The sequence below is a fragment of the Muntiacus reevesi genome, chromosome 4 (assembly GCF_963930625.1).
Source record: "Muntiacus reevesi chromosome 4, mMunRee1.1, whole genome shotgun sequence".
Classification (NCBI taxonomy): Eukaryota; Metazoa; Chordata; class Mammalia; order Artiodactyla; family Cervidae; genus Muntiacus; species Muntiacus reevesi.
The window spans coordinates 111105996-111130970 of record NC_089252.1 but is presented as its reverse complement, the minus strand read 5'-3'; the positions used below and the strand labels follow the sequence as shown (position 1 = coordinate 111130970).

Here is a 24975-nt window from a genome sequence, read left to right as displayed (position 1 = left end):
AGGCTTTTTTTTTTTTCTTTTGGCTGTGCCATGCAGTACACAGAATCCTAGTTCTCAAACCAGGGATCAAATCCATGCTTCCCGCAGTGGAAGCTTGGAGTCCCAACCACTGGAATGCAAGGGAAATCCCTGTCTTTACATGTTGTTAATGTTGTCTTTTGAAGTGCGAAAGTTCTGAATTTTAAAGAGGTCCATTTTATCCACTTTTTTCCCCCCATTTATGAACTATGCTTCTGGTATTGTATGTAGGAAATCTTTTGCCTAGTTCGAAGTCTAAAGATTTTTTGTGTTTTCTTCTAAAAGTTTACTTGTTTTCTCTCTTACATTTGAGTGTGAGTTTTTGTGTACAGTGTGAGGTGAGGGTCTAAATTCATTTTTCTGCTAACACAACTGTCTTATTATGAAATAGTTTTCTGTAACATTAATGTTGACAGAAACTTATTCCATTTCATGAACATATTTTAAATAGCAAGATCCTGATAAATGCTTAACAACTGTCTCTCAAAAGAAACAAAAACAAACAAACAAAAACCCCTACAGCCCTAATAAGTAGCATTTATGAATTCCCCCGGTGTATATAATCCAAACATTTCCAATTTCAGGTTATCAATGTTACATAATATCATGGAGCTGGGACAAGATCTCACAACTGGCTCTTATGAATTGCGACAAGTTGGCTGCAGCACATTACTGAACCTATTTAATCAATACCAGGGCCACTGGGGGAGTTTTGTTTGCTTCCTGTTTTTTTCAATATATAAAGGTGTCCCACAGGAAGAAGCAGTCTATTTTATTCCCTGCTATAAACGAATGCTGGCCCTCCAGGGAGTTTTACTTCTCTCTCATAATGAGCAGAACTATGGGCAACAGCCTTCCTGTGGTCATATTTAATAATGCCCATCATATTTACCTTCATGACAACTCCCCACCTTGCTTCCTGAGAAAGGTAAAAAAACTCAGTTTTGACCAAACAGAAGTACAAAACTGCTTGAACTTCTGCAATTTTGCAAAGACACACATTCAACATTTAAATTATGGGGTTGACTTCTCTTTTTCTCCCTCTTAGGAACCAAGTATCCAATTAAGCAAATGCAGTAGAGTCAAATATTGGTCTTCACAGGCACTGAGGTGATGTCAATTGTGAATGGCCACAATGTGTCAACTTCCTGAAGGCATCTGGGCTTCTGAGTAATGTGAAGAAATTACTGGGGTGTGACACTATTTCAAAGAAAATGCACTCAACCTTCCTTTTGAGGAAAACCTTGTAAGAAGTGAAAATAAAACGAGGGGGCACTCTGGGGTAGATGCTCTTCATATAGTAGTTATTAAATCCCTGTTTGGAGCTCTGTGCAATTAGGCAGCTCCATGCACATTGTTAACAAGGCAGGAAGGGGCAGAGACCTGGGAGGCTGGGGATGGTGAGAGATGAGAGGGCAGGGGACACTGGGCACCGAATGGTGTGGTACCAAGAAGGCTCTGAGCAATGACCACGGCCCCACAAAGCTTCATCCCAAGTCGTTATAACGACCACTACTATAAGCTACTCTGTTTTGGTTAATATGAAAAGCAAGGCTCAGGGAGATGGTAAAGCACTTCCCTGGCATCCTCTGGTATTTAGATACCTGTGTTTTAAAACTGTGCTCACTGTGTGCAAGGGGCCCCCTCCTGAATAGGAAACTCAAACTCAGTATTCTCTCATGGCTCCTGCTCCACCCCCCATCCCCAGCCCAACACTACCTTCTGCCTCAGGAATGCTGATGCTGGATGTTCTTGGAAGAAGCATCACTCCTTTTATTTCCTCTGTCTCTTGCCCTACTCTTCTCTCTTCTCTTCCCTCTCTCTTTTCCTTCATCAATTCTTTTCACGAAGAATAGTTATTCTTATGATGTGCTCATTTGAAATACTCGAGGATGCTGAAAGAAGGTACAGAAGGAAACAAACCACCAAGGTGGTGCTTTGCACGGCAGCCGCAGAGTCACGCTGAAAGGGCATTTCCCAGAATCCCCTGCAGGGTCCAGGTGAGCGCCTGCAGAAGATGACAACTGTGTGATCTTCGAGAGTGAAGCACCAGGTACAATGCTGTGCTCTGAAGGTGACAGCAGTGGCCAGTGAGGTGGCTTACAGGCTGCCCTGATGTGTGTAGGGGGGTGTCTGCACCCAGAGTCCACTCTCCTGCATCCTGGGGCACCTGGGCATCACCAGGCTGAGAGAGCAGGCTGCCCTGCAGGTGAGTGCGTTCTCATGGGGTCGAGTGGTGCTGCAGTTATCCCCAGGCTGCCCTACGGAGCCCTCCTATGCAGTGATGACAACACTGGGTGCGGAGGCAGCAGCCTGCACAGACTCACCTACTAGCTACAGTGGTAGACACTCCAAGTCCCAAACAAACCCCTACCTCCAAAGGCTCCCAAGCTTTCTCAGTTCACGGTGCCCTTATTATCTTCATACTTCTTGCTCTCAGTGCCCTGGGCCAACATACCCAACAATTCCACTTCTTACGTGATTAGATCCAAACAACTGAGGTATGCTTGAAAAGACAATCCATATAAATTGAAAAAAATAATATTTGATTTTGGGGGGGGGGCCCACCCTGCACAGCTTGTAGGATCTTAGTTCCCTGATGGGGATTTGAACCCAGACCCTCAGCAGTGACAGCACAAAGTTCTAACCACTGGACTGCCAGGGAATTCGCTGATTTTATTTTTAAACAGCCAGTACCAGTGGGATATGTACAGCTGCTGAGCGTGGCCCCGCTTCTCAAACCTTGGAATCCCACTGGGCACTGCCATCCTCATTTCCTGTTGGTCACTGCTTATCTCTAACCAATAGAAACCCAGCTCTGCAGAAGACACGGCAACTCTAAAAGGCGCGGGCTACAATCTCATATTGAAATTATCAGCTACCTCAAACTAGTAGCTCCTGTGGTGTCCAAGAAATGTCAGGTATCAATTTACAGCCCTTGAAAACTGAAATAGTTCCATAACACTCTCGTGAGTGCGCTGAGACCCCTGGGGGCGGGGGCGGGGTAGAAAAAGACAGAAGATCCAACTTAAAGGGCATCTCACTAGATAGATCCGGGACAATCTGTGCATCAAAATAAACACAGTATGAGATGGTATTCCACTGGATAAAAAAGGGAATCCAGGAGGTTGCAGTAATGTAAAAAAATACACACGTAAGTGGGATAGAAAAGATTTACTTTATAGTAGAATGTCAGCTAATAACAGTCACTTATGAATTAACATGTACAAAATACAGTGGGGAAATCTGGTAAACACCTTATAAAACAGCTGATGAAGTTTAACATCTTTAGTCGTGAGGCGAGTTGGCACCAGGTGCCTTCTGATGTTGAGAAGAACACAGTATCACTGCTGTGAGTTTCCTGATTTTTTGAATAATGTGAATCTAATCATCAGGAAACCATCAGTAAATTCCAAACAAGGAACCACCTATCAGATTAAAAAAAAAATGTGAAAGTGTAGTCTTTTGTGTTACAAAGGGATGAAGTCACAAAAGGCCCATATTCTTGAATAAAGGAAACTAGAAAGACCAGGTGACTACACGGAACAAGTGGTTCCAGATCCTGGGACGCTAAAGGACATTGCTTGCGAAGTGGACGGAATCAGAAACAGGCCTGTGAATTGCATGGTGATATTGCACCTATGTTAGTTTCTAGATTTTACTGTGCGGGAGTGCATCCTTGTCTAAATAAAATCATCTTGAAGTATTATACTAACAGGTGATGAGGATCCTACTTGCAACTTGCTCTCAAAGAGTTCTGGAGAAAAACAGTATCTGTGTCTAGGATGAAATGGAGAAAAGAGTTAAGAACAATATAATGAGGCGGTGCTCTGATCACACAGGAGCGGGGAGGGGAGGGAATGGGAGACAGACAGTTGAGAAAGGCTGAACGTGTCCTGAGTGACGAAGGAGGGGTCTGGCAGGAGCAGTCAGATCTCTCATCTGATGGAGCTGGAGAAAGATCCCCCGCTTTCCTTCCTCTATTTCATTTAATCCTCAGAATGCCTCATAGTATATATACTACTCTAATCCTTATTTTGTAATGAAACAGTCATTCATTCAACGAGCAGTTACTGAGTTTGCTGTGTGTTAAGCTTTACTGAGTTTACACAAATGTTAAGTGTGATTGGTTATGTGTGTGTGTGTGTGTGTGTGTGTGTGTGTGTGTGCACGCACATATGCACACATGCATTTAGAAAACAATACTGGAAGGTGATGCACTAAATTACTAATATGCTAAGAGGCTGCATTTGAGTAGTGGAATAACAGGCGCTTCCATTTTCTTCTTTGGGCTTTTTGCCTGTTTCCAGTTTTCTACAAAGAACATAGATTGCCGTTGTAATAAGTTTAAAAATAAGTATTATTTTAAAACTTGAATTGGAGGATGTTGTGAAATAGTTCTCATTATGATACTGTAGTGGATTAAATATTATACTTTGATTCAGTGTTATTTTACCAAAGTAGTAGACAAATGTTTCTTAATTCCATTGAACCTCCTCTTCAGACTGTGGAAAAGGCTGACAGGGTTACATGTGGAGAGCAGACCCCAACCTTACCCCTGAGGCCTGTATTCGCCCACATTTCCTGTGTGGAAGCATAAGCCCAGTGCAGACTGACCCCTTCCTCCTCACACACAAGTTCGCTACACCTTCCTGACACCACCTTCTTTGCATAAAGACGGCAGGAAAACACAGTAGGTCCCTGAGTGAGAGAGCGATTTGGTAAAAGCCCCGAACTCCAGCGTCCACCAGAAAGAGGCCGCTCAGTGGTGTCACTGTGTGTTAGGTAGGACCCCCGTTCACTTAGGGTGCTTTCTGACTGAGGGGGTCCCCCCCACCTTTGCTGTCCTGGCACCATGGGCTCGGAGGCAGGTCCCCCGCCCGCCGGGGCCGGGCTGATGTCCACGCACCTGTCCACTGCAGTGCTGACAGCTCGGGGGGGGCAGATGGCCCTTCTGCACCCGTGTCTCCTGGGGCTCAGAGCGCTGGGTTTAAACGAAGCAGGTCCTTGGTCACTGTCGCCGGACTGAATTGATTTGCACAAACAATCGTGAGGACACTGGCAAATGAATTAGGGTTCGTTCCAGTGGCAGAATTCAGCGCAGGTCCCAAAGCCAAAGCTTAGAAATGATTTATTGCCTGGGAAAGTGATCCCAACATGCTGCTGCTTAAAGACAACAACAGTAGAAGAGTAACCACAATCAAAGTTCATCTCGCTTATAAACATAAATATGCACAGCAAAGATAAAACTAAAAGATGTATCAAATAATGTACAGTGCTGTTTCTGGCTAGGGGATTATGAAAGATTTTGACATTTGTTTTTTTTTCTCTGTTTGTGTTTTTAAGCTTTTCTAGTAAACAATTTATATTATTGGAAAAATTATTTTTTAGAGAAATGTACAACTGAGGGAAAAGGGAATAAAGACATGTCTCATTTCAGGCGAGAGCTGAGGTGTTAAGGACCTTTAGGGTAAATGAATTTCTTTGAGTTAAGGGCTTCTTGACTTCCTACACTGACAGAGTCCCTACCCATCCTGGTAGACATTGCCCTCCCTGCCAGCTTCAAACCCTGTCCACTTGCACACCAGGTCACTGTCCTGCTGATCGGTCCAAGGTGGCAGCCAGAACTCTGATCCATACAACTATAAGGTCTGGACGGAGGTCCAGAGGAAGAAAATCAACCCTGTCTCCTGTTGCCTGGTAATAATTTCTGCAGTAAAGCTGTCAGAAATTACTGCTACATCCCTCAACTAACAGGGAAGGGAGATTTTGAAAAATATTCAGAAAGACAGAAGTACAGCATCTTATATATTTTGTCTGTGTCTAGCCCGCTGCCTGAATTCTCCCAGTTCAGTAGTTATAAAAATTCTACCCAAGGGCTTTCTCAGCCCCACTGCCAACAGCAGTTCCCCAATTCCATTTCCCACTAGGTGTCAAGTTCTTCCATCAGGAGCTCGAGGTTCCTCATGGTTTCCAAGAACCTAATCCTGCCAGGGGGTTGGGTGGAGTGGGTGGAGGAGGCCGCAGGCTAATGCTTGGCTCTCAGTTCAGAGCAGAGGCAGCTATGGAAATCAGTTTCCAAGTTCACCAGTGTTGAAGGCGGTGGATGCTCAGTGGCTGGTTTACAAATGTTAATGTTCACAAATCTGAACTCCTGTTTGGGACTAAGCCCTTCTCTGCTATCCTTTGTCCCAGTCTTCCGTGGTGTCCCATTTCATTCATTCATCTCCTTTCCACAAAAGAGAAGTTCATGGAGAAAATTCAAATGCCAGCAGTGATTTTGTCCTGAGCACCTTGGAATTCTCTCAACCCCATGTGGTCAGGTGAGAGAGTTGCTGGGAGACCAAGCTGCCTGCTCCCCAGCCAGCATGCCCGGCAGGTCAGTCTTGCTGGGTCCTGCGTCGGCCTCCAGGGGCCTGAGTCAGAACCCAGCAGAGAGCTCATGCTCGCCTGTGGACGGGGACATGGAGCTGACCCTCTCCAGCCTGTCTGTGGAGAGGAAGGGGAGCCACTTGGCCAGGTGCACAGCCACCAGCCGATGGAACAACTGCCGCAGGTACTTGCGGAACCTCTCGCCGACAAAGACATAGATTACAGGGTTGACGCAGCAGTGAGTGTAGGCGATCACCTCCGTCACTTGAATGGCCAGGTCCAGCTGTCTGCTCTGCTCACACTTACGGGTGAACAGGGAATCTTGGAAAGCGGAAATAAAGACACTCAGATTGTAGGGCGTCCAAAAGAGAAAGAAGATGATCATGATGACAAAAATCAGACGCACAGCCTTGGCCTTCTTCTCATTGGGTCTTATGAGCAGAATATTAATAATCCCTGTGTAGCAGACTATCATGACCAGCAGAGGCAATACCAGGCCCAGGATGTTCAGTTTCAGAGCCTGGAACTGCTTCCACCTTGTGAAGCTTTCAGGAGGAAAATGAAGACTGCAGGTGTAGTGGCTGAACTCCCACTGGGTCCTGGAAAAGTACAAGCCGGGGACAGAAGCCAAGATGGCCAAGACCCAGATGACAATGCTGGTGATGATACCGAAGGTGACAGTCCGAGCCCGCAGAGCAAACACGGCATGGACGATGGCCAGGTACCTGTCGATGGTCAGCAGGATGATGAAGAAGATCTCGCTGTATAAGCCCATGAAATAGAACCCAGACAGCAACTTGCACATGGCCTCACCGAAAACCCAGTCATCCTTCACCTTGTAGTCGATCCAGAAGGGCAGCGTGAAGAGGAAGATGAGGTCAGAAATGGCCAGGTTCAGGAGGTAGATGCTGGTCATGCTTCTGAGCCTCTTGTACTGCATGAGGACCAGGACCACTAGGATGTTGCCGATCAGGCCAATGATAAACACCGCCGAGTACAAGGGGGGCAGCAGCTGGGCCCCAAAGGCCCGCTCCTGCACCTTCTGGCACGGGGTTGTGTCCCCGTAGTCGTATTCGGTGGTCATCTCATAGTCCTTTGCGGTGGTTGAAGTTTCCATCCTGGCTTCTGCCACGGGTCAAGGGAAAGGTTTCTGTGTGTATCTGCTGTTAAAGGCAGTGGGCTCTGGACAACAAAAACAAGGCAGTGAGTACACATCCTTCACCCCTGGACAACTGTTTACCGAGTGCCGACTGTATACCCCGCCCTGTGGGGCAAGGGAGACCCAGGTCCTCTGGACTTGATGCAACCCGGAGTCTACCACACTAACAAACATGGCGTGCACACATCGCTAACTCAAGTGCTCTGGCAGTGAGTGCTCTGAAGGGGATGTCCAGAGGAGTGAGAGTGAAGACGGGGGGGACAAGGGGAGGCCTCACGCATGTTCCCGACCAAGGCTTCCTGAGAGCTTCCCATGGACTTGGCATTGAACTCAGTGTTAAGCAGCCCTTGAATGGGTACCACGGCTATTCCCCGTTTTGGAGCTGAAGGCGCACACGTCGGGGGCAGTCAGGACACAAAGCTGCTGACAGCAAGAGCCGGAGCTCAGCCCCAGGTGTTCAGGCCTGTTCCTGAAACCCCCTGCCTCTCCTCCCAAGTCTCGGAGCAGTGACTCTGCACTGTGGGGTCCCCAGAGGAGGCCGGGAAGGAAAACAGTTCTGGCTGAGAGTCAGAAACTTGCCGACAGATCTTTCTGGCAGATTCTCAGCCAGGGGTGATGCAGTACCGTGGGGGCAGGTCAACGTGAATGTTTATTCGTGCGTCACAGACACTGGGGATGTCACTGTCATTAGGTAGCCAGGGCCGAGGATGTACTGCGATGAGAAAATCACCAACAGTGCTGCCGTAGTGAGAGCCTAGGAGGCCAACTGATCCCCCGGGCTGACCCGAGTACTCTGAAGGCCTCCTGAGACAGCCATGGAGGACTCAGGAACAGGCTGGGAGAAGTGAGGTGATTTGGTAAGGAGAGGGGCCCTGGGGAAAGAAAGGCTCAAAATAGCCTCAAGGCAGGAAGTGTCACGCAGTGACCAGACACAGGGCGGAATTCTCCTTAAAAAAAAAACTTTAGATATTTTTCAATCAGGGTTGCCTCAAAATAAAAACAAACAAAAAGCCTGACTTTGTAGAAAATCCCCAGCCCCTGCTTTTTAGCACTCCCTTCCATCTTTTTCAATCACTTATTGGAAACTCCTCCCCAAAGGGAGCACAGGTTTTTGTGTAACCTACCAGCTCTGTGACTTCATATAAGTTAAACTACCTCCCTGAGCTTCAGTTCCTCATCTGTAACGTGGGAAAGTACCCTTACCTTGCAGGGTTAATGTAAGGCAATGTCTGAGCCTTGCCCTGGAAATTATCAGGTTCTCAGTAAATATTAGGGGACCTCCTTCCCTGCAGGTCCCCTGCTCTGAGGCCTGGTGCCACCAGGATGAACGCCACTCCCTGTAAGTCTCCCTGTAGTTAACCTGGAAAATGAATGCTGCTTGAGAGTGATGGAGGCACAGTCCCTTCCATCTGCACTGGACTGTGAAACTTCCAAAATGCTGCCATCAGTGTAACTGATTTAATCTAAACTTTGATCAGTAAAGTGAGTGGTACTTACAGCATAATTTCCACCTAACATCTTGAGAGTCCAGTGCTCCTCCTTCCACAGAACTTAAAGAATGTTTCCTGCTCACAAAATTCACATTTCTGTAGTGGCTTTCAGAGATTAAGGCACAGGACGGCGGGGGTGTTGGGCCCCCAGGCTGTGGGGAGGTCATTTCCCATCAGATTCACCTCTACGGCTCTCTCCTCCATCTCTGAGCTTGCATACAGCCAGTCAAGCCTCTTTCTGGAGAAACCTAAGGTGGCAAGTCACCAAACAAGCTGCATTGGCAATTTCTAATTTCTGCTGCCGCTGCCAGTGCAGACAGCTCCGTGGGGCAGTCAGCACTTCTGGGTGTGTTCTCAGGCTTACTGTGTGAGCAGCGGGCAGCACAGACAGCAAGGGGTGCAAGGCTGAGTCCGTGAGCCCAGTTTCTGGGGAATTCTGGCAAAGGTGGAGGCAAACCGCGTCAGCGCTGTCAGGGGCCATCTGAGCAGAGTTACCTTCACACCCACTCCCACTTTCAAGCCAGGTCACTATTTCCCCACTTGTCGGGCACCAGAAACAGCTCCTGGGCACACTGTCCCTAAAGGGAGATGGACCAGAGTGAGGCCCTGGAGGCGACACCCAAGGAGCATGCCATGCCATGTGCCAGTCTGTCTGCAGCCTGCTACTAACGTCTGCCCCAGGCCGTTGCCCCAGTGGTCCAGCGCCAGCATCCTTTATCTTGGGAGTTGGTGAAGCCTCTGGACAGACAAAGGACTGTCTGTGGTGGTGGAAGACACCCAGGCCTGGTGGGGTGCAGGAGCTGGCTTCTACTGGTTCATAAGAGCCAGCTGTGTGCGGCTGTTCTGCATCCAGCATGCTGGTGACTCAAAGTCAACCAGAATGGGAATATTGACACATGGGAATCGGCCAACACTAGGAATCAGGGCACTTTTCTCGGGAGAATTAGCTGATAAACACTTACCAGTGCATCCACGCCCTTCAGTCTGAATAGCCTAGAGCTGTCCTGGAGTCAGAGTGGGGACTTAAGGGTCAGTGAGGGGCAGAGAGCCTGGTGGTGGGCTGTGCAAACTTCTGGGGATTTCTAATCCTGAAAGCCTGGGACCTTCCAGATCTACTGGAGGAGAGGCTGAAGTAGATACGTCCAAGTAGCCCCCACGTCACTTATCTTCAGAACAAAATTGTGACCTTTCTCTTCTTTAGAACAGAATGGATGCCCCTTGCCCTCCCCTGCCTCCCACAAGGAGGTCACCTGGCCAGCTGCCTACCTTCTGGTGGGTGAGATCCTACCTCCAGACAGCACACAGTCCTGATTTTGGGGCTCCTGGAGTCTAGCCTTCTTAAGAAACTGTCTCAGTATCAAATCATCTTTGCATCTGCAAAGCTTTTACTAATTAGTATTATCCTTCTGCTGCAATTTCCTCTTATACCATGTTTGGTCTTTGAGTACATGGGGAAATTTGGCAACTGTCAAGTGTCTTGAATAGCTTTCTTCAGAAAGTATGTTAATAGTGGGCTGACTTTTTAATCAGTCATCAACAAGCAATCACACAAGAAAGTATCCTGTCATTTTAGAAAGAACAAGAATCAGCTGTTTTTAGAAAGAACAAGAATCAGCTCAAAACAAAAAGAACACCCTATTTTACATCTGAGCACTCATATAAATCCATCCATCCATCCTCAGTATTGCTATACAAAGCACTGTCTTTCAGATGCACTGCTGGGTTACTAGGGCATTTGACTGGCCCTCAAAGAACTCCCCATCTCTGAGGAGACGGACTGGTAAACAAATCATGTCCTGCAACAGGAGAACTACAGTCCAATCCGTCCATGTGCAAACAACGGTGCCTTCAAAAGTAACTGACAAGACCGAAGAGACAAGTTCCACTTACTCTGGCTTCAGGGACTGTGTCCACGAAGTGTTTGTTTCTGAAGCTTTTAGATGCTTTATGATTTCAAGAGCAAGGTCCTGAGTGAGTCGGAAGTTCTCAGTTTCCTGTGTGATGATGGAGATAGAACTCCGGGTCTCAGGTTTTCAGAACAACAAGAAGGGGACAGAGATCCTCTTTCTTGCACTGCTGGGTGTCCAGTGCCTGAATGCCAAGTTCACTCTAAGGTTTTTTCCTGCTCACTCAGCTGTACTTCTCCTCGGGCAGCTCTGCTTTAAGGGGATTGGGCGGTGGGGCTGGGTGGAGTTGAGCAGGGTGAGGTGGTGGCAATGAATGTTTCTGGAGCTTCTGAAACAATCTAGTTCTTGCCCTCAGTAAGTAGTCTTCCTCTTCTTTTTTTTAAAGATTGCAAATGAAAGGATTTAAACAGGAAATCTGGGTTCTGGGTCCTCAAAACAGTCTGGCCCTACCAGCCCTAGAAGGGCAGGAGGTCACTTCTCTTTGGCACCCCCTATGCTAGCAACTGCTCACCGCCCCTTGCTGCTCCCCAGTCTGCCCCACAAGCCCCAGGGAGCAGCTCTATGACGAAGAGCCTCCCGCCTGGAGAGAGTCCAGGTTTGTTGGATGGCTGTCGGCCCCTCCTCTTTGATCTCACAGATTTCCTTTTTGCGTCTCATCCATGACAATTGATTCTGACCCAGTCCTGTCTCTGCTTCTCCTTCCTGTCGCAATATCAACATCCTAGAAAGCTTATGCTCTGTGTGACCTTGGCTGCAGGCAGCCTGTCTGTCAATGAGGCGCGCCTTTCAGATTCAAATGCTGCACCAGTAGGTTAACTTCCAAGAGGGCGTCCTGACCTTGGAGCGCTCTCTGTTGTCTAATCCTGGGACGCACTCTCTCTCTCCAGAGCCAAGGAGGTTGCTTCTGGTCCCAGGTCACATTCAGACACCAAAGCCCAGTGGTTGAGTGTCTCACAGATGGACAGAAGGGCCTTTGCGGCACACAAGTGACTCCTAGGCAGTAGCCCTCTGCCACCTCCCCATCACCCCATCTCTTCCCCCACCCTCCCACTCCATTCCTCTTTAATTTCCTTCCCCAGGCTCTCTTTCCACCACCCTTTCTCACACCATAGACTCCCTTGGCCCTCCACCCAGAATTCTACACCCCCTAACCTGACAAGCCACAGGGAAAGGTCCAGCAGTCCCTCTGCTCTGCTCAGCTGCCCCCTTGCGCTGGGTCAGGTTCCAAAGTCAAAGAGGCTGTCGGACACGTCCATGCAGATCTCTCTCATCCTGCCTGGATCACCCCAGCGACGCTCCCTCCATGAAGCCTTCCTACTCTCTACGGCAGGAAGTCATTCGTGACAGGCAAGTGCTGGATCTGAGAGTTTTAAGATTTTGGAGGGGGGGTGGTGGTGGTTGAGTTTCCCTTAGTCACACTTTATTGTATAGGTTGGACATCTGGACAATGAACAGCAAGGCACTACTCAAAATAGTTCAAAAATGAAAAAGAATAGAAGTCATCATTTTCTGGGCTTCCCTGGGGGCTCAGTGGATAGCAGTCTGCCTGCCAACGCAGGGGACATGGGTTCAGTTCATGGCCCAGGAGGACCCCACATGCCATGCAGTAACTAAGCCTGTGTGCTGCAACTACTGATCCTGTGCTCCATACCCTGGGAACCCCAGCTCCTGAGCCCACACGCCCTAGAGCCTGTGCTCTGGAATGAGCAAGGTCATCGCAGTGAGAAGCCCGGGCGCTGCAACAAGAGAGCAGCCCCCACTTGCCACAAGGGAAAGCCCGACCAGCAATGAAGACCCAGCACCGCCAATAAATAAATAAACAGAAACTATAACTTTCTAAAAAGAAACCTTGGATGTTTATCTCAGGTTGGGTACTACTCTCTAATGCTCTCTTGTAATAATCCTTGATTTTACTTTTCACATGCATCTCTTTTTTCACAGCCTAATAATCTCAAAACTTTGGGGCTTAAACTCACAAGGAGATTGTTCTGTCATTCTGTGAGTTAGGCGGGTGTTCCCACATAGCCTCACTCCCACAACTGATGGTGGGCGCTGCTTGCTGACTGGACTGCCTCAGTTTTCCACGTGGCTCTTCCAGTCTTCCAGTCTGCCAGGCTGGCTTTATGCATAATAGTCTCAGGTATGAGAAGAACCTGTAAAGCATCTTAAGCAAATGTCTCTGAGGCCACAGAGGATCACCCGTGCTGCACTCTATCACTCATAGCAAGTCACAGAGACAAGCCACAGACAAGGCAGTCAGGAAACAGAATCTGCCTTTTCAGGGGAAGAAATAAAGTCACATTGTAAAAGCCAGTGAGTACCGAGAGGAAGGGCTCTAAAGTCATATTTATCTTCTACCAAAACCACAGGCTTCCTCTAGCTCCCTCACCCGGGGGTTCCTTGAATTCCTCTCCTCTGATGGTCCTGTCTTCCCCCATCCTTAGCCACTCATTCCTGTGACCCTCCCTAATCCTGGGATTTTACCATCATCAACATCTGTGTCCTTTTTGTCTCAGGTCCCAGCATCTCAGCCCCTCACCTCCTGTTCACCTTTACTTCTCACCACCTCTAGCATCTCAGCTCCAGTGGTTCTTTGACTCCAGTGCAACCAGTGATATTTCAATTTCTTCTGACTCTCAGCCTCCTCATGCCCTTACTTCCGTCACCTTATAATCCAGGGGCCATCATTACGGTCCTGCCTGTACACATATCCTCAATGCCGTCACTCTTTTCTGATCGGTTGTGTCCACCTGGCACAAACCTGGTCCTGATTAGATCCGAATCCCCACCGGCACCACGAAGTTGAACACGGCTGGAGCGAAGCACACAGCGGTTCTGACTGGGACCCCCTAAATGACTGACGGCCACGTGCCAAGGGTCCCTCATGCCCACCAACGGCATTCCCCCCTTAGACATCATCTCACACTTTCTGCCTTTTCCTTGAACCTCCAGCACCACCTCCATCATCCTCAGTCTTAGCTGATGACCTTGTTACCCAAATCAGCGAGAGAACAGAAGGCTCAGAAGAGACTATTTACACATCCCACTCCCTTCTTCCCATCCACCCTTCCCTGACCCTTCTACCTGCTTCCCTCCTGCCACGAGGATAGATTCTCCATGCTCCAAGTTCATCTCGTCCACGTTGCCCGGGATCCTCTCTCATCAGCATGAGGACATCTTTCTAGTCATCTTCTCCTGTATCACCAGTTTTTTTCTGTCTGCCAGATTATTCCCATCAGTATACACACATGCTCTTATTTGATCTGGAACAAATAAGTAAAGAAACAAACAAGTTAGCAAGCAAAGTCTCCCTTGATTCCACTTTCAATTCTAATTACGATTCATTTCTTTTAAAAAATATTTTACTTATTCAGCTGTGCTGATTCACAGTTGTGGCACATGGGATATCCATTGCGGAATCTGTAAGTTGTGGCATATGTAATCTAGTTCACTGGCCAGGGATCGAACCAGGGCCTTCTGCATTGGGAGCAAACAGTCTCAGCCACTGGACCACCAGGGAAGTTCATCTAATTACTGATTCATTCCTGCACAGTTCTTTGCAATACTCAAAAGAGCCGTCTTTATTTGCATCCAGTTCCACTTCACCCCAGTTTCTAGAACCTGCTCTCCCCTAGCCCTCGTTGATTTTGTCAGGGTCATCAGCGACCTTCATGTGGCTAAATCCAATGGTCAGACCTCAGGCTGTACTGGACCTGACAGCTCAGCACATTTGACACCATTGTTGCTCCCTCTTCTTGATACTCTTCCTCTGTGTGTGCAGGATCCCAGTCTCCTGGCTTTTCCCTCATTTCACAGCAGCCCCTTGTCAGTTCCCACTGCTGGTTTTTGCTCAGTCTTTCAGCTTCTTTCCTTGGCATGCACCAGGCCATGGTCCTTGAACCCCTCTCCTCCCAATCTACAGTCACACCTTTGATGGCTCTATGCTCTCTCACGGCTGAAAACGTCATATCCACTCTGAAGAGGCCCAAATGTACATCTCCAGCCTGCCCAGCCCCCTCAAATCTAGGCTCATACCCAACACTCTGCTCAATATCTCCACCTGGTTTTCTCAAAAGCTTTTCAAATAGAATTCCTGATCTTCTCTCCAAATTTTATTGTACTGTCATCCACACCTAGAGGTAAATGGCAGCTCCATTCTTCCCATGGAACCTACCAAAACCTTGGAGTGACACTTGAATCTACTCTTTGGAACCTGACCTGTGATCTTTTTGTAGAATCTGTTGACTCCATTTTCAACACACAAAGACTTCAATCTCTTCTTGCTTCACCCACTGGCCCCAGTTTGGTCCAAACCAACCAAGATCACAGTCTCTTTCCAAAACAGCAGCTGGAATGATTCTTCAAGAGTTACTTCACGTCAGGCACACCTCTTCCAAGTCCTTACATTGGCCTGCAAGGCAGTTCACCACCTGCCCTCCTCCCGTCTCTGACTTCATCTGTTAGTTTCTCCTTCGCTCACTCTGTTCCAGCCAAACTGGCTCCCAGGAGGCCCCTGAACACACCAGGTACCTTTCCACCTCAGGGCCTTTACTTGTGCTGTTTCCTCTGCCAAGATACCCCTCCCCGACATGCCTGGAAGGCCTGCTCCCTCACCTCCTTCATTTCTACATGCGTGCATTACTTTCTCAGGAGGTATTCTCTAACCATCTTATTAAATTGAATCTCCTCTTCTCCCACCTTAGAAATCAATGACCCCCTTCCCATATTTACTTATTACTTCCTGGGTTATATATATTTAATATGTAGTTATTGTCCAGTTTCTCTCAATGTAATGACAGCTTCCTAAGAGCTGGAATGTTCCCTTTTGTTCACTGCCGTAGCCCCACACAACAGGTGCTCAAGAAGCATTTTTTGGCCATGGTCTGCAGCATGTGGGATCTTAGTTCCCTCACCAGGAATGGAACCTATGCCTCCTGCAAGGGGAGGGCGGAGTCTTAAACACTGGACTACCAGGAGTCCCACAGTAAGCATCTCTGAATGGCTAAATTGCAAGAAATTTAGAGTCAGGATACCCAGAGAGCACATTAGCAACAGCTCTGCAGTTTATCCAGGACCCAGGGCACTTCCATCTTTCTAACACATGGGTCAGCACTGCTCATGGCCACGAGATGGTTGAGTTCATCCAGGCCGGATGACATCTAACAGAAAAAAGGTGCTGTCTTTTCCTGCTGTCGGTTCTTAGAAACAAGGAAGCTCGCAGCAGTTTTGTACGAAAACATCCACTGGGGAGCTGGATTCTCTGCAGTGAAACCAGGAGACAGCCCCTCCACCTGGGCTCCCCGGGTAGGGCTAGGCAACAGTGACCCAGGGAAGGGATCAGCCCCTCTCTGCAGTTCTTCTGCCTCAGGCAGCTGCTCAGCAGGAAGCAGACACTGGGGGGCAGGATGTGAGAGGCTATGAACAAAGGGGGACTACTGGATCTCCTCCCAGCCTCTTTCCTCCCCTCCACAACCTACTTGAATACAGAGGCCTCTGGGGGTGGTTCCTGTCCAGAGCATGACCACTGAGCCCACGAAGGCAGATGCCAAGGGTTGCTAACCAGACGGTGACAGTTCCCTGAGATAGTACCTACAAGCACTGGGTGCTGGCTCACAGCTAGGCGGGGACTCAGGAAGGAATGAAGACGGTGAGTATGATCCTTTCTTTGCCCCTCCGATCTAAGCTGCAGACCGTCACACGTACACGTATGCACCCACTGACTCCTCTACCTGCTCTGAGAGCTCTAATTCATGGTTGCTGCATGCTGGCATTCATTCCCTTCCATCTCATTTCTCACACGTCTACCAAATGCCCTCTTCCCTTGCCTGTTGTGCGTGCTAAGTTGCTTCAGTTGTGTCTGACTCTTTGCGGCCCTATGGAGTGTAGCCCACCAGGCTCCTCTGTCCATGGGGATTCTCCAGGTAAGAATACTGGAGTGGGTTACCTTTGCACCAACGGATGGAACCCACATTTCTTATGTCTCCTGCATTGGCAGGTGGGTTCTTTACCACTAGCGCCATCTGGGAAGCCCCCTTGCCTGTCTTTTTTTTTTTTACTTTTTTTCCCCTTGCCTGTTAAGGGATCTCAAATATGAGTTAGGCAATGCCTAGATCTAGTGCTAACTCAAGGTCAGATCTGTGGGCTGGCTACAGAAGACACTGCCTGGGAGCTTGGTGGTAATGAAGATTATCAGACGCCACCCTCTGACCTGCAGAATCTCAGGATGTGGGGGTGTTGGATCCAGAAGTTATGGTTGAACAAGTCTTCCACATGCTTCTTATTGGTGCTGGAGTCTGAGAATCATGGCTGGACCCTTGCCCTTTAAAGTGTGATGGTAAAACCTGAGTGCTTATCAGAAATGCAGACTCTCATGCGTCACCCCAGGCCTACAGAGGAGAATCTGCATTTTTTACTAGCCTCCCCAAGGATTTCTTCGCACATTCCAGTGTGAGACACTCTTGTCTAGAATGTCACAGTCCAGTGGTGGAGACATCTCCTTGGGTTCACAAGATGCACCAGAGGAAGGTAGGAGGGGTCCAAAGTGCTCTGCAGAGACAGCTACACTTAATCTGAGACTACAGACAATGAGTTGGAGTCTATCAGAGAAGTAGGCAGAGGACCAAGGGTTGTGTTGCCAAAATGGCCTCTCTTCACTGGTGCCGAAGGGAAACACAGAGATAGAGTTTTGGGTGAAGTAGAAAAGACATTTTATTGCTTCGCCAGGCAAAGCGGGTCACAACATGCTAATGCCCTCAAGACTGTGGGAAGCTCCTGCAGGGGGTAGTGAGAATTTGTACAATGTTCAAGGAGCAGGGAGTAAGCAGCTTGTGGATGATTAGTTGGTTGGCAACAAGGTGAAGTTTCAAGTATCTTCAACCTTCTGGTTTCAGCCAGTCTAGGGTTCACGATCTTGCCAGGGAACTGGGAGATTGGTGATCTGCTATGTTGTAGAATGACTCTCTCTAAATTGTTACCAGTTCCCCAGTCCAACAGTCATTCTTCGTTTCTACATCTTCACACTGAAGATCATTAACTCTTTGTTGATCATTAATTCTTTCATTTCAGTTCAGTCGCTCAGCCGTGTCCAACTCTTTGCAACCCATGGACCACAGCACGTCAGGCCTCCCGGTCCATCACCAACTCCCAGAGTCTACTCAAACTCATCTCCATTGAGTTGGTGATCCAACTATCTTATGCTCTATCATCCCCTTCTCCTCCTGCCTTTAATCTTTCCCAGCATGAGGGTCTTTTCAAATGTGTCAGCTCCTCGGATCGAGTGGCCAAAGTACTGGAGTTTCAGCTTCAACATCAGTCCTTCCAATGAACACTCAGGACTGATCTGCTTGAGGATGGACTGGTTGGATCTCCTTGCAGTCCAAGGGACTCTCAAGAGTCTTCTTCAATACCACAGTTCAAAAGCATTAATTCTTTGGGGCTCAGCTTTCTTCACAGTCCAACTTCTCACATGACTACTGGAAAAACCATAGCCTTGACTAGACGGACCTTTGTTGGCAAAGTAATGTTTCTGCTTTTTAATATGCTGTCTAGGTTGGTCATAACTTTCCTTCCAAGGAGTAAATGTCTTTTAATTTCATGGCTGCAGTCACCATCTGCAGGGATTTTGGAGCCCCAAAAATAAAGTCAGCTACTGTTCTCATTGCTTCCCCATCTATTGGCCATGAAGTGATGGGACCAGATGCCATGATCTTAGTTTTCTGAATGTTGAGTTTGAAGCCAACTTTTTCACTCTCCTCTTTCACTTTCATCAAGAGGCTTTTTAGTTCTTCACTTTCTGCCATAAGGGTGGTGTCATCTGCATATCTGAGGTTATTGATATTTCTCCTGGCAATCTTGATTCCAGCTTGTGCTTCATCTAGCCCAGCATTTCTCATGATGTACTCTGCCTAGAAGTTAAATAAGCAGGGTGACAATATACAGCCTTGATGTACTCCTTTGCCCATCTGGAACCAGTCTGTTGTTCCATGTCCAGGTTCTAACTGTTGCTTCCTGGCCTGCATACAGATTTCTCAAGAGGCAGGTCAGGTGGTCTGGTATTCCCAGCTCTTTCAAAATTTTCCACTAGTTTATTGTGATCCACACAGTCAAAGGCTTTGGCATAGTCAATAAAGCAGAAATAGATGTTTTTCTGGAACTCTTACTTTTTCGATGATCCAGCGGATGTTGGCAATTTGATCTCTGGTTCCTCTGCCTTTTCTAATACCAGCTTGAACACCTGGAATTTCATGGTTCACGTATTGCTGAAGCATGGCTTGGAGAATTTTGAGCATTACTTTATTAGCGTGTGAGATGAATGCAATTGTGTGGTAGTTTGAACATCCTTTGGCATTGCCTTTCTTTGGGATTGGAATGAAAACTGACTTTTCCGGTCCCGTGGCCACTGCTGAGTTTTCCAAATTTGCTGGCATATTGAGTGTAGCACCTTCTTTAGTCAGCATTTTACTTCAAAACAAGGACATAGAGGCTTGTTCAACCTCCCTTTTTCTTTGATACTCCTCAGTCTTGAGGACTGAGAACAAAAGAGGAAATAAAGTTTTAGATTCCTCAGTCTTGATGAAGGAGAACAAGAAAGGGAACAAAGTTTTAGATTGAGAGGTTAATCATAAACTTGGTAAGGAAACTCAATTTTAGTTCCCTTTGTTTCAATTTTCCCCAACTTTTTGAGAGAATGGGTTGGTAAACTGCTCTGGTTACTTCCTGCTGACCTGGGGGCATAGTCCTGCCTAATTTGGGGAATGGACAGAGTTGAAAAGAATCCTGAGTTTCAAGCTTGGCATTAATATTTTGTATTAAGAAAATATTACCTCTATCTTTGATTACCTCTATCTTTGATTGCTTTGTTGTAGCACATGGAGAAACATTCAGAATTATTAGACGTATTACAGTGAAGAAAACGTCTAAAATACACCTTCGAAATATTTTTGAAAAGAGTTCTATTTTAGATGGCAATCAGGAAATTAAGTGTTGGAGTGTTTACTTTTTACAGATACATTTAGTAACCAGGTAGCCTTTTGCTCCATAGCTATAGCTTGAGCTGTCTCATTTGCTATTACTATTTTTAAAGTAGGAGTTTTCATACTTAAAAAGAGGACATTGAGACCATATGGGTGCAGTTGGCACTGCTAGTACATATTGTTTAAAAAACGGTTGATGGTGTTGTGAAGTATGATCAAGTTTAGAGAATTCAGGTTTTCAGTAACTTAGAAATGTGTCTGAACACACATTCATAATAGCTACCTAGTTCCACTTGGGGTGTCTGAATGATAGTTATTTCATCTCAGTGTTTTAAATGTAATTTTTTGATGGCTAAAGCATGTTTAATAGGCCACAAAAGGCTGGTCTGATTAGCCTGAAGTTCAAATTCATCAAGTACAAGTCAGAACAATTTCCCCATACCTCAACATGTGAAATTTTCATCCATAATTTCCCCCCTTTTAATTGCAAATCTTTCCATAAACATCACTGATAATCAAAATATTTTCCCAACATTGCCAAAGTGGCCAAGTTGCCTCCTCTGAGTCCATTTATGCACCTTGACGCTAGGCCTCTTTTATCCCCCTAGTTCTCCATGTTGGGGGAAAACTAATCAGGTATCATTAACAAACTCAGAGGTATATTAATGGGGCAAAGCTTTGTAGGCTATGTATTTTACCACTCGCACTTAATTGTCACACAGCATTGTACATGTGCTCTCAGCAATATACTTAAAACAAGCAGTGATACATGTCATGAATAGTTATACTCTGTGACAACTTCACTACAGAATTTTCTTTTCATCCTGAACATTGGGGTCTAAGTATGCTTGGAAGTAAAATAATTTTCCATGATGACAGGAAGACAAACATTCAGTAAACAGAGAAGCTGAACTGGTTGTCCAATTCTTAGAGTCCTGGAGCAGGCTTATACGTCAGCTGTCTTCTACTGTCGTCTCCTTTTCATCTGGTGTGGGTATCCTTTAGGGTTAACAGTCTTTTCTATAGACAATCCTATGTGGACACCCTTCTTAAATGGGAGATATGGAATTAAGAGTCAATTCCCTTCAGTTTTGTTGCACATGCGCTAGTTAAGAGTACCTATAAGGTCCTTTTATTTAGCTTGGAGAAAGTTTGCTAAATGATCTCTTTTCCTGTGTACTAATCTCATAGTTGCAGGTCACAAGACATTTGATCTTTATCCAAAGAAAATCACTGTGATCAGACTTAGAAACAAGCTTAGAATATTCTTTTACTAATTAAATTAAACTGTATAATAATGTAACATGGCAACAAGGAGCCATCCTGGACAGAGATAATAAATACAAAGCCTCGGTACACATAAAACTTCATGATCCACAAGAGTTTAATATTGAAACATAATTTTCTTCTCTAGATTATCTTCATTTCTATGAAATCTAGCAAAATTAAGACTAATTCACTTAAAATAGGTTTGTTTTCAATAAACATGAGCAATTATTCACATGAGTGTAACTACTCATATGAACTCTTTCAAATTGATTGCACTGGAACTTAATAGGAATCTCAGATCGAACTTTCAAAATGCCTCTAAATGCCAGAACAGCCATGCTGATGGCCTGCCTTCAAATTCTTCCTGTGATATTTATGGATTGGGTAAATTTGTCTCTTTTCCTGGTTTATGAATATTTAAATCCCTGCAAATGCAAGAGATAGTCTTTCCCATTCACCTGATAAAGTTGCTTAGAACCAAAGGGTCTCTGATTTCCAGAGGAACCAGATAGAGAGAAAAGAAAAATATGATAACTTTACCCACAGATATAAACTAGCAAACTGTTGTAAATCATAAGTAGCTTGAGTAAGAAGGATTTTCTATATATTAAAAGCAAAGATGAGAAAGCCAGTAGTGGGCTCGCTGGTGGTCCAACGGTTGCGAATCTGAGGACAATGCAAGGAACCTGGGTTCTGTCCCTAGTTCAGTCACACTTTAGATGTGTAATCTAAAATACAATACAAATGAGCCTATCTGTGAAACAGAAACAGAATCACAGACACAGAGAACAGACTGGTGGTTGCCAAGGTAGAGGGGTTTGAAAGAGGGATGGAGTGGAAGGTTGGGTTGGCAGATATAAGCTTTTACATATAGAGCGCATAAACAAGGTACTACTCTATGGCACAGGGCTTCCCTGATTGCTCAGTTGGTAAAGAACTGCCTGCAATGCAGGAGACCCCAGTTCGATTCCTGGGTTGGGAAGATCTCCTGGAGAAGGGAAAAGCTACCCACTCCAGTATTCTGGCCTGGAGAATTCCATGGACTGTATAGTCCACAAAGAGTCAGACACGACTGAGTGGCTTTCACTTGCACTCTATACCACTGAGAACTATACTCAATATTCTGTGACAAACCATAATGGAGAAGGATATTTTAAAAAAGAATGTGTATATAACTCAATCACTTTGCTGTATAGCAGAAATAACATTGTAAATCAACTATACTTCAATAAAAAGTATGAAAACTGAAAAAAAAATTTTAAAAAAACTTGTACCCAGATTTTTAGAGCAGTGTTATTTACAACTGCCAAACATGGAAGAAACTGAGATGCCCTTCAGTGGGTGAATGAATAAACAGACTGTGATACATCCAGACAATGACATATTCAGCACTGAAAATAAATGCTATCCAGGCCATGAAAAGAAGCTTAAATACATATTACTATGCGAAAGAAGCCAATCTGACAAGAGTACATATTGTATGATTCCAAAGCATGACTTTCTGAAAAAGGCAAAACTAAAAGGAGACACTAAAAGATCAGCAGTTGCCAGGGATTAGGGAGAAAAAATGAAAAGGCAGAGCACCTTTCTAAGGGTGATTTTTAGGGTTATGAAAATGATACCATTGTGATGGACACATATTATTACTCATTTGTCTAAATTCATTAGACTGTACAACACCAAAAGTATACCCTACTATAAACTAGGGACTTTGGGTGATGACGAATCACTGCAGTAGGTTCATCAGCTGTGACACTGTTTGGGGGATGATGACAATAGGGGAGGGTGAGGGTGTGTGGGGGTAGCGGGTGAATGGGAAGGGTACTCTCTGTCCTTTCCCCTGGGTTTTGCGGTGAACTTGCAACTGCTCTAAAAAATAAAGTCCATTAAAAAAATCTTAGGAGGTCACAGGTAACTTAAATAAAGTTGAAGTAACTTTGCCAGAGGTCCCACAGCTGCACAGTGATGGAGCTGAAGGCAGAGCAGACACGGACCCCCTGTCTCGCTCCAAGGCCTTACCAAATCAATACATTCTGCCATTTCTATGGATCTGATCAGAAGCTACCTTTTTGTGTGACTTGCCTTTATTCCTTCTGCACATGAATCACCTGTGCAGACCACAATCCATTTGGAGTGGGACCTGACAGACTGCATTTCTAGGGAGCTCCCTGCTAACAGCGATGGAGCAGGTCTGGAGGGGACACTCTTGAGTCACCAGGGCTTGTGTTCCACCCACACCAACCTGCTAGCTGAGTCCCACACACACCCTGAGTTTTATCATCACTGTGTCTTACGGATGCTACCTGCTCCCAGAACGTCTTACTGCTGCGTCTTTTCTTGTTAAAACTCATAATCTCTCTTAGATATACACATTGAAATCTATTCTTATGATAAATCAGCACCTGACCCTCACCCAGCCCCACGGAGAGGCAGAAGTGATTTCTCCCTCTGACGTGCTTCCCTTGCCTTCGGCACCACTTCCTGTAGCGCCTGCTTCTCCTTACTAACTGGCGCCTCCCTGCTCACTGACGGTGCATCTGTTCACTTCTGCTATTTTGAAAGCACTTTGAGGAGAGGAACTCTATCTCTTTCATCTTCACAGGTTTCTTAACAGCAAGCAGGGCTTTGTACACAGAAAGGAACATGACCTTGCCTTGGCCCTTTCTTATTTCCCTGACACTGGCCCTCTCTTCTGTAAAATGGGATGTTTGGACTGCAGTGAGGTTAAATTAAATGTCATATGTTCAACGCCCACAGTAAGCCCCTGCCTGATAAATACTTATTGAATTGGATTTTCCTCTTTTATTATCTGAATAAGGAAAGGAGGTGGGCATGAAAGTGAGTTAATCACAGAGCTGGGCCTAGTACCAGGTAACTCACTCTTTATTCAAGTCATTCTTACACTCTATCAAGCTCTGGTGTACTTTATTTCAGTTATGTGAGTACCTCCCAGTCATTTCTATGACTAAAATTTATCAGTATTTACAGAAGAAACCTAGAATACTGTTTCCTGGTTCACATTTCTTGCACAAATCACTAGCTAAAATTCAGATAGGGCTGACAAATTAAAGGCATTGATGTATTCTTACATCGTGGTAAATGGTAAAGTAACATAATATATTGAATACCCATCTATAATGTAATGGTAGGTCTACATAACTCAAAATAAGCAAATTTAAAAATAGGATATGGTTCCAGATTAAACATGACCATAGAAGATAAATGATTATGATCAACCAGAGTGATTCCCACTCACTGGGAGACCTTGGCAAACTCTTGATTTCTCATTTACTTCATGTGTAAAACGCAGATACTATTAATACCAATCCCCTTACCTGCATCTCATAGTTCATGAAATGAGCAAAAATTGCCAACTTATATAAATGTTGTAAAATCTAGCAAACTGTCCACGTGCAAAGAATCATTAGCAATAGCTTTGGGCATAATCCAGAGCTGGGGGTAAAGGCAATTTATGTGAATATACAGAGGGTAGAAGTCTTGGGGAGGACCAACGATTTAAGTATTTCGCCTACTATTATTACTCTTTAGATTTATGGTCTTTGCTCCAACTGCTCCAGGGATGAGATGTGAGACACATGTGAGGAGGTCAGACAGCAGACAGCTTCTGGAGCCACCTTCCCTGTTTTAGAATGACAGAAGATGGTTTATCTGATGTAGGCACGTTGACTGGCAGTGCAGGCCTGCAAATTCCTTCAGTATTATGTCTTCTAGACTGCATAGGGTGCTGAGTGATTAAACTTTTTCTTTTTCCATGGAAGTAGTGGAAG

The 24975-nt window shown here is 45.9% G+C and overlaps 1 protein-coding gene across 1 annotated transcript; it reads right to left on the bottom strand.

The window, feature by feature from the left end:
* Nucleotides 1-3184: 3184 nt before the first annotated feature.
* Nucleotides 3185-11217, bottom strand: LOC136166898 (C-C chemokine receptor type 1). The gene is made up of 2 exons (XM_065933871.1): nucleotides 10930-11217; nucleotides 3185-7572 (listed from the first exon to the last, which is right to left on the bottom strand). Exon 2 carries the CDS (start codon nucleotides 7505-7507, stop codon nucleotides 6440-6442), a length of 1068 nt encoding a protein of 355 aa, XP_065789943.1. The 5' UTR covers nucleotides 7508-7572; nucleotides 10930-11217; the 3' UTR covers nucleotides 3185-6439.
* Nucleotides 11218-24975: the final 13758 nt, after the last annotated feature.

Bases quoted from the DNA above. Each gene is read 5' to 3' on its own strand.
- LOC136166898 (XM_065933871.1), bottom strand. From the start codon at position 7,507: ATGGAAACTTCAACCACCGCAAAGGACTATGAGATGACCACCGAATAC.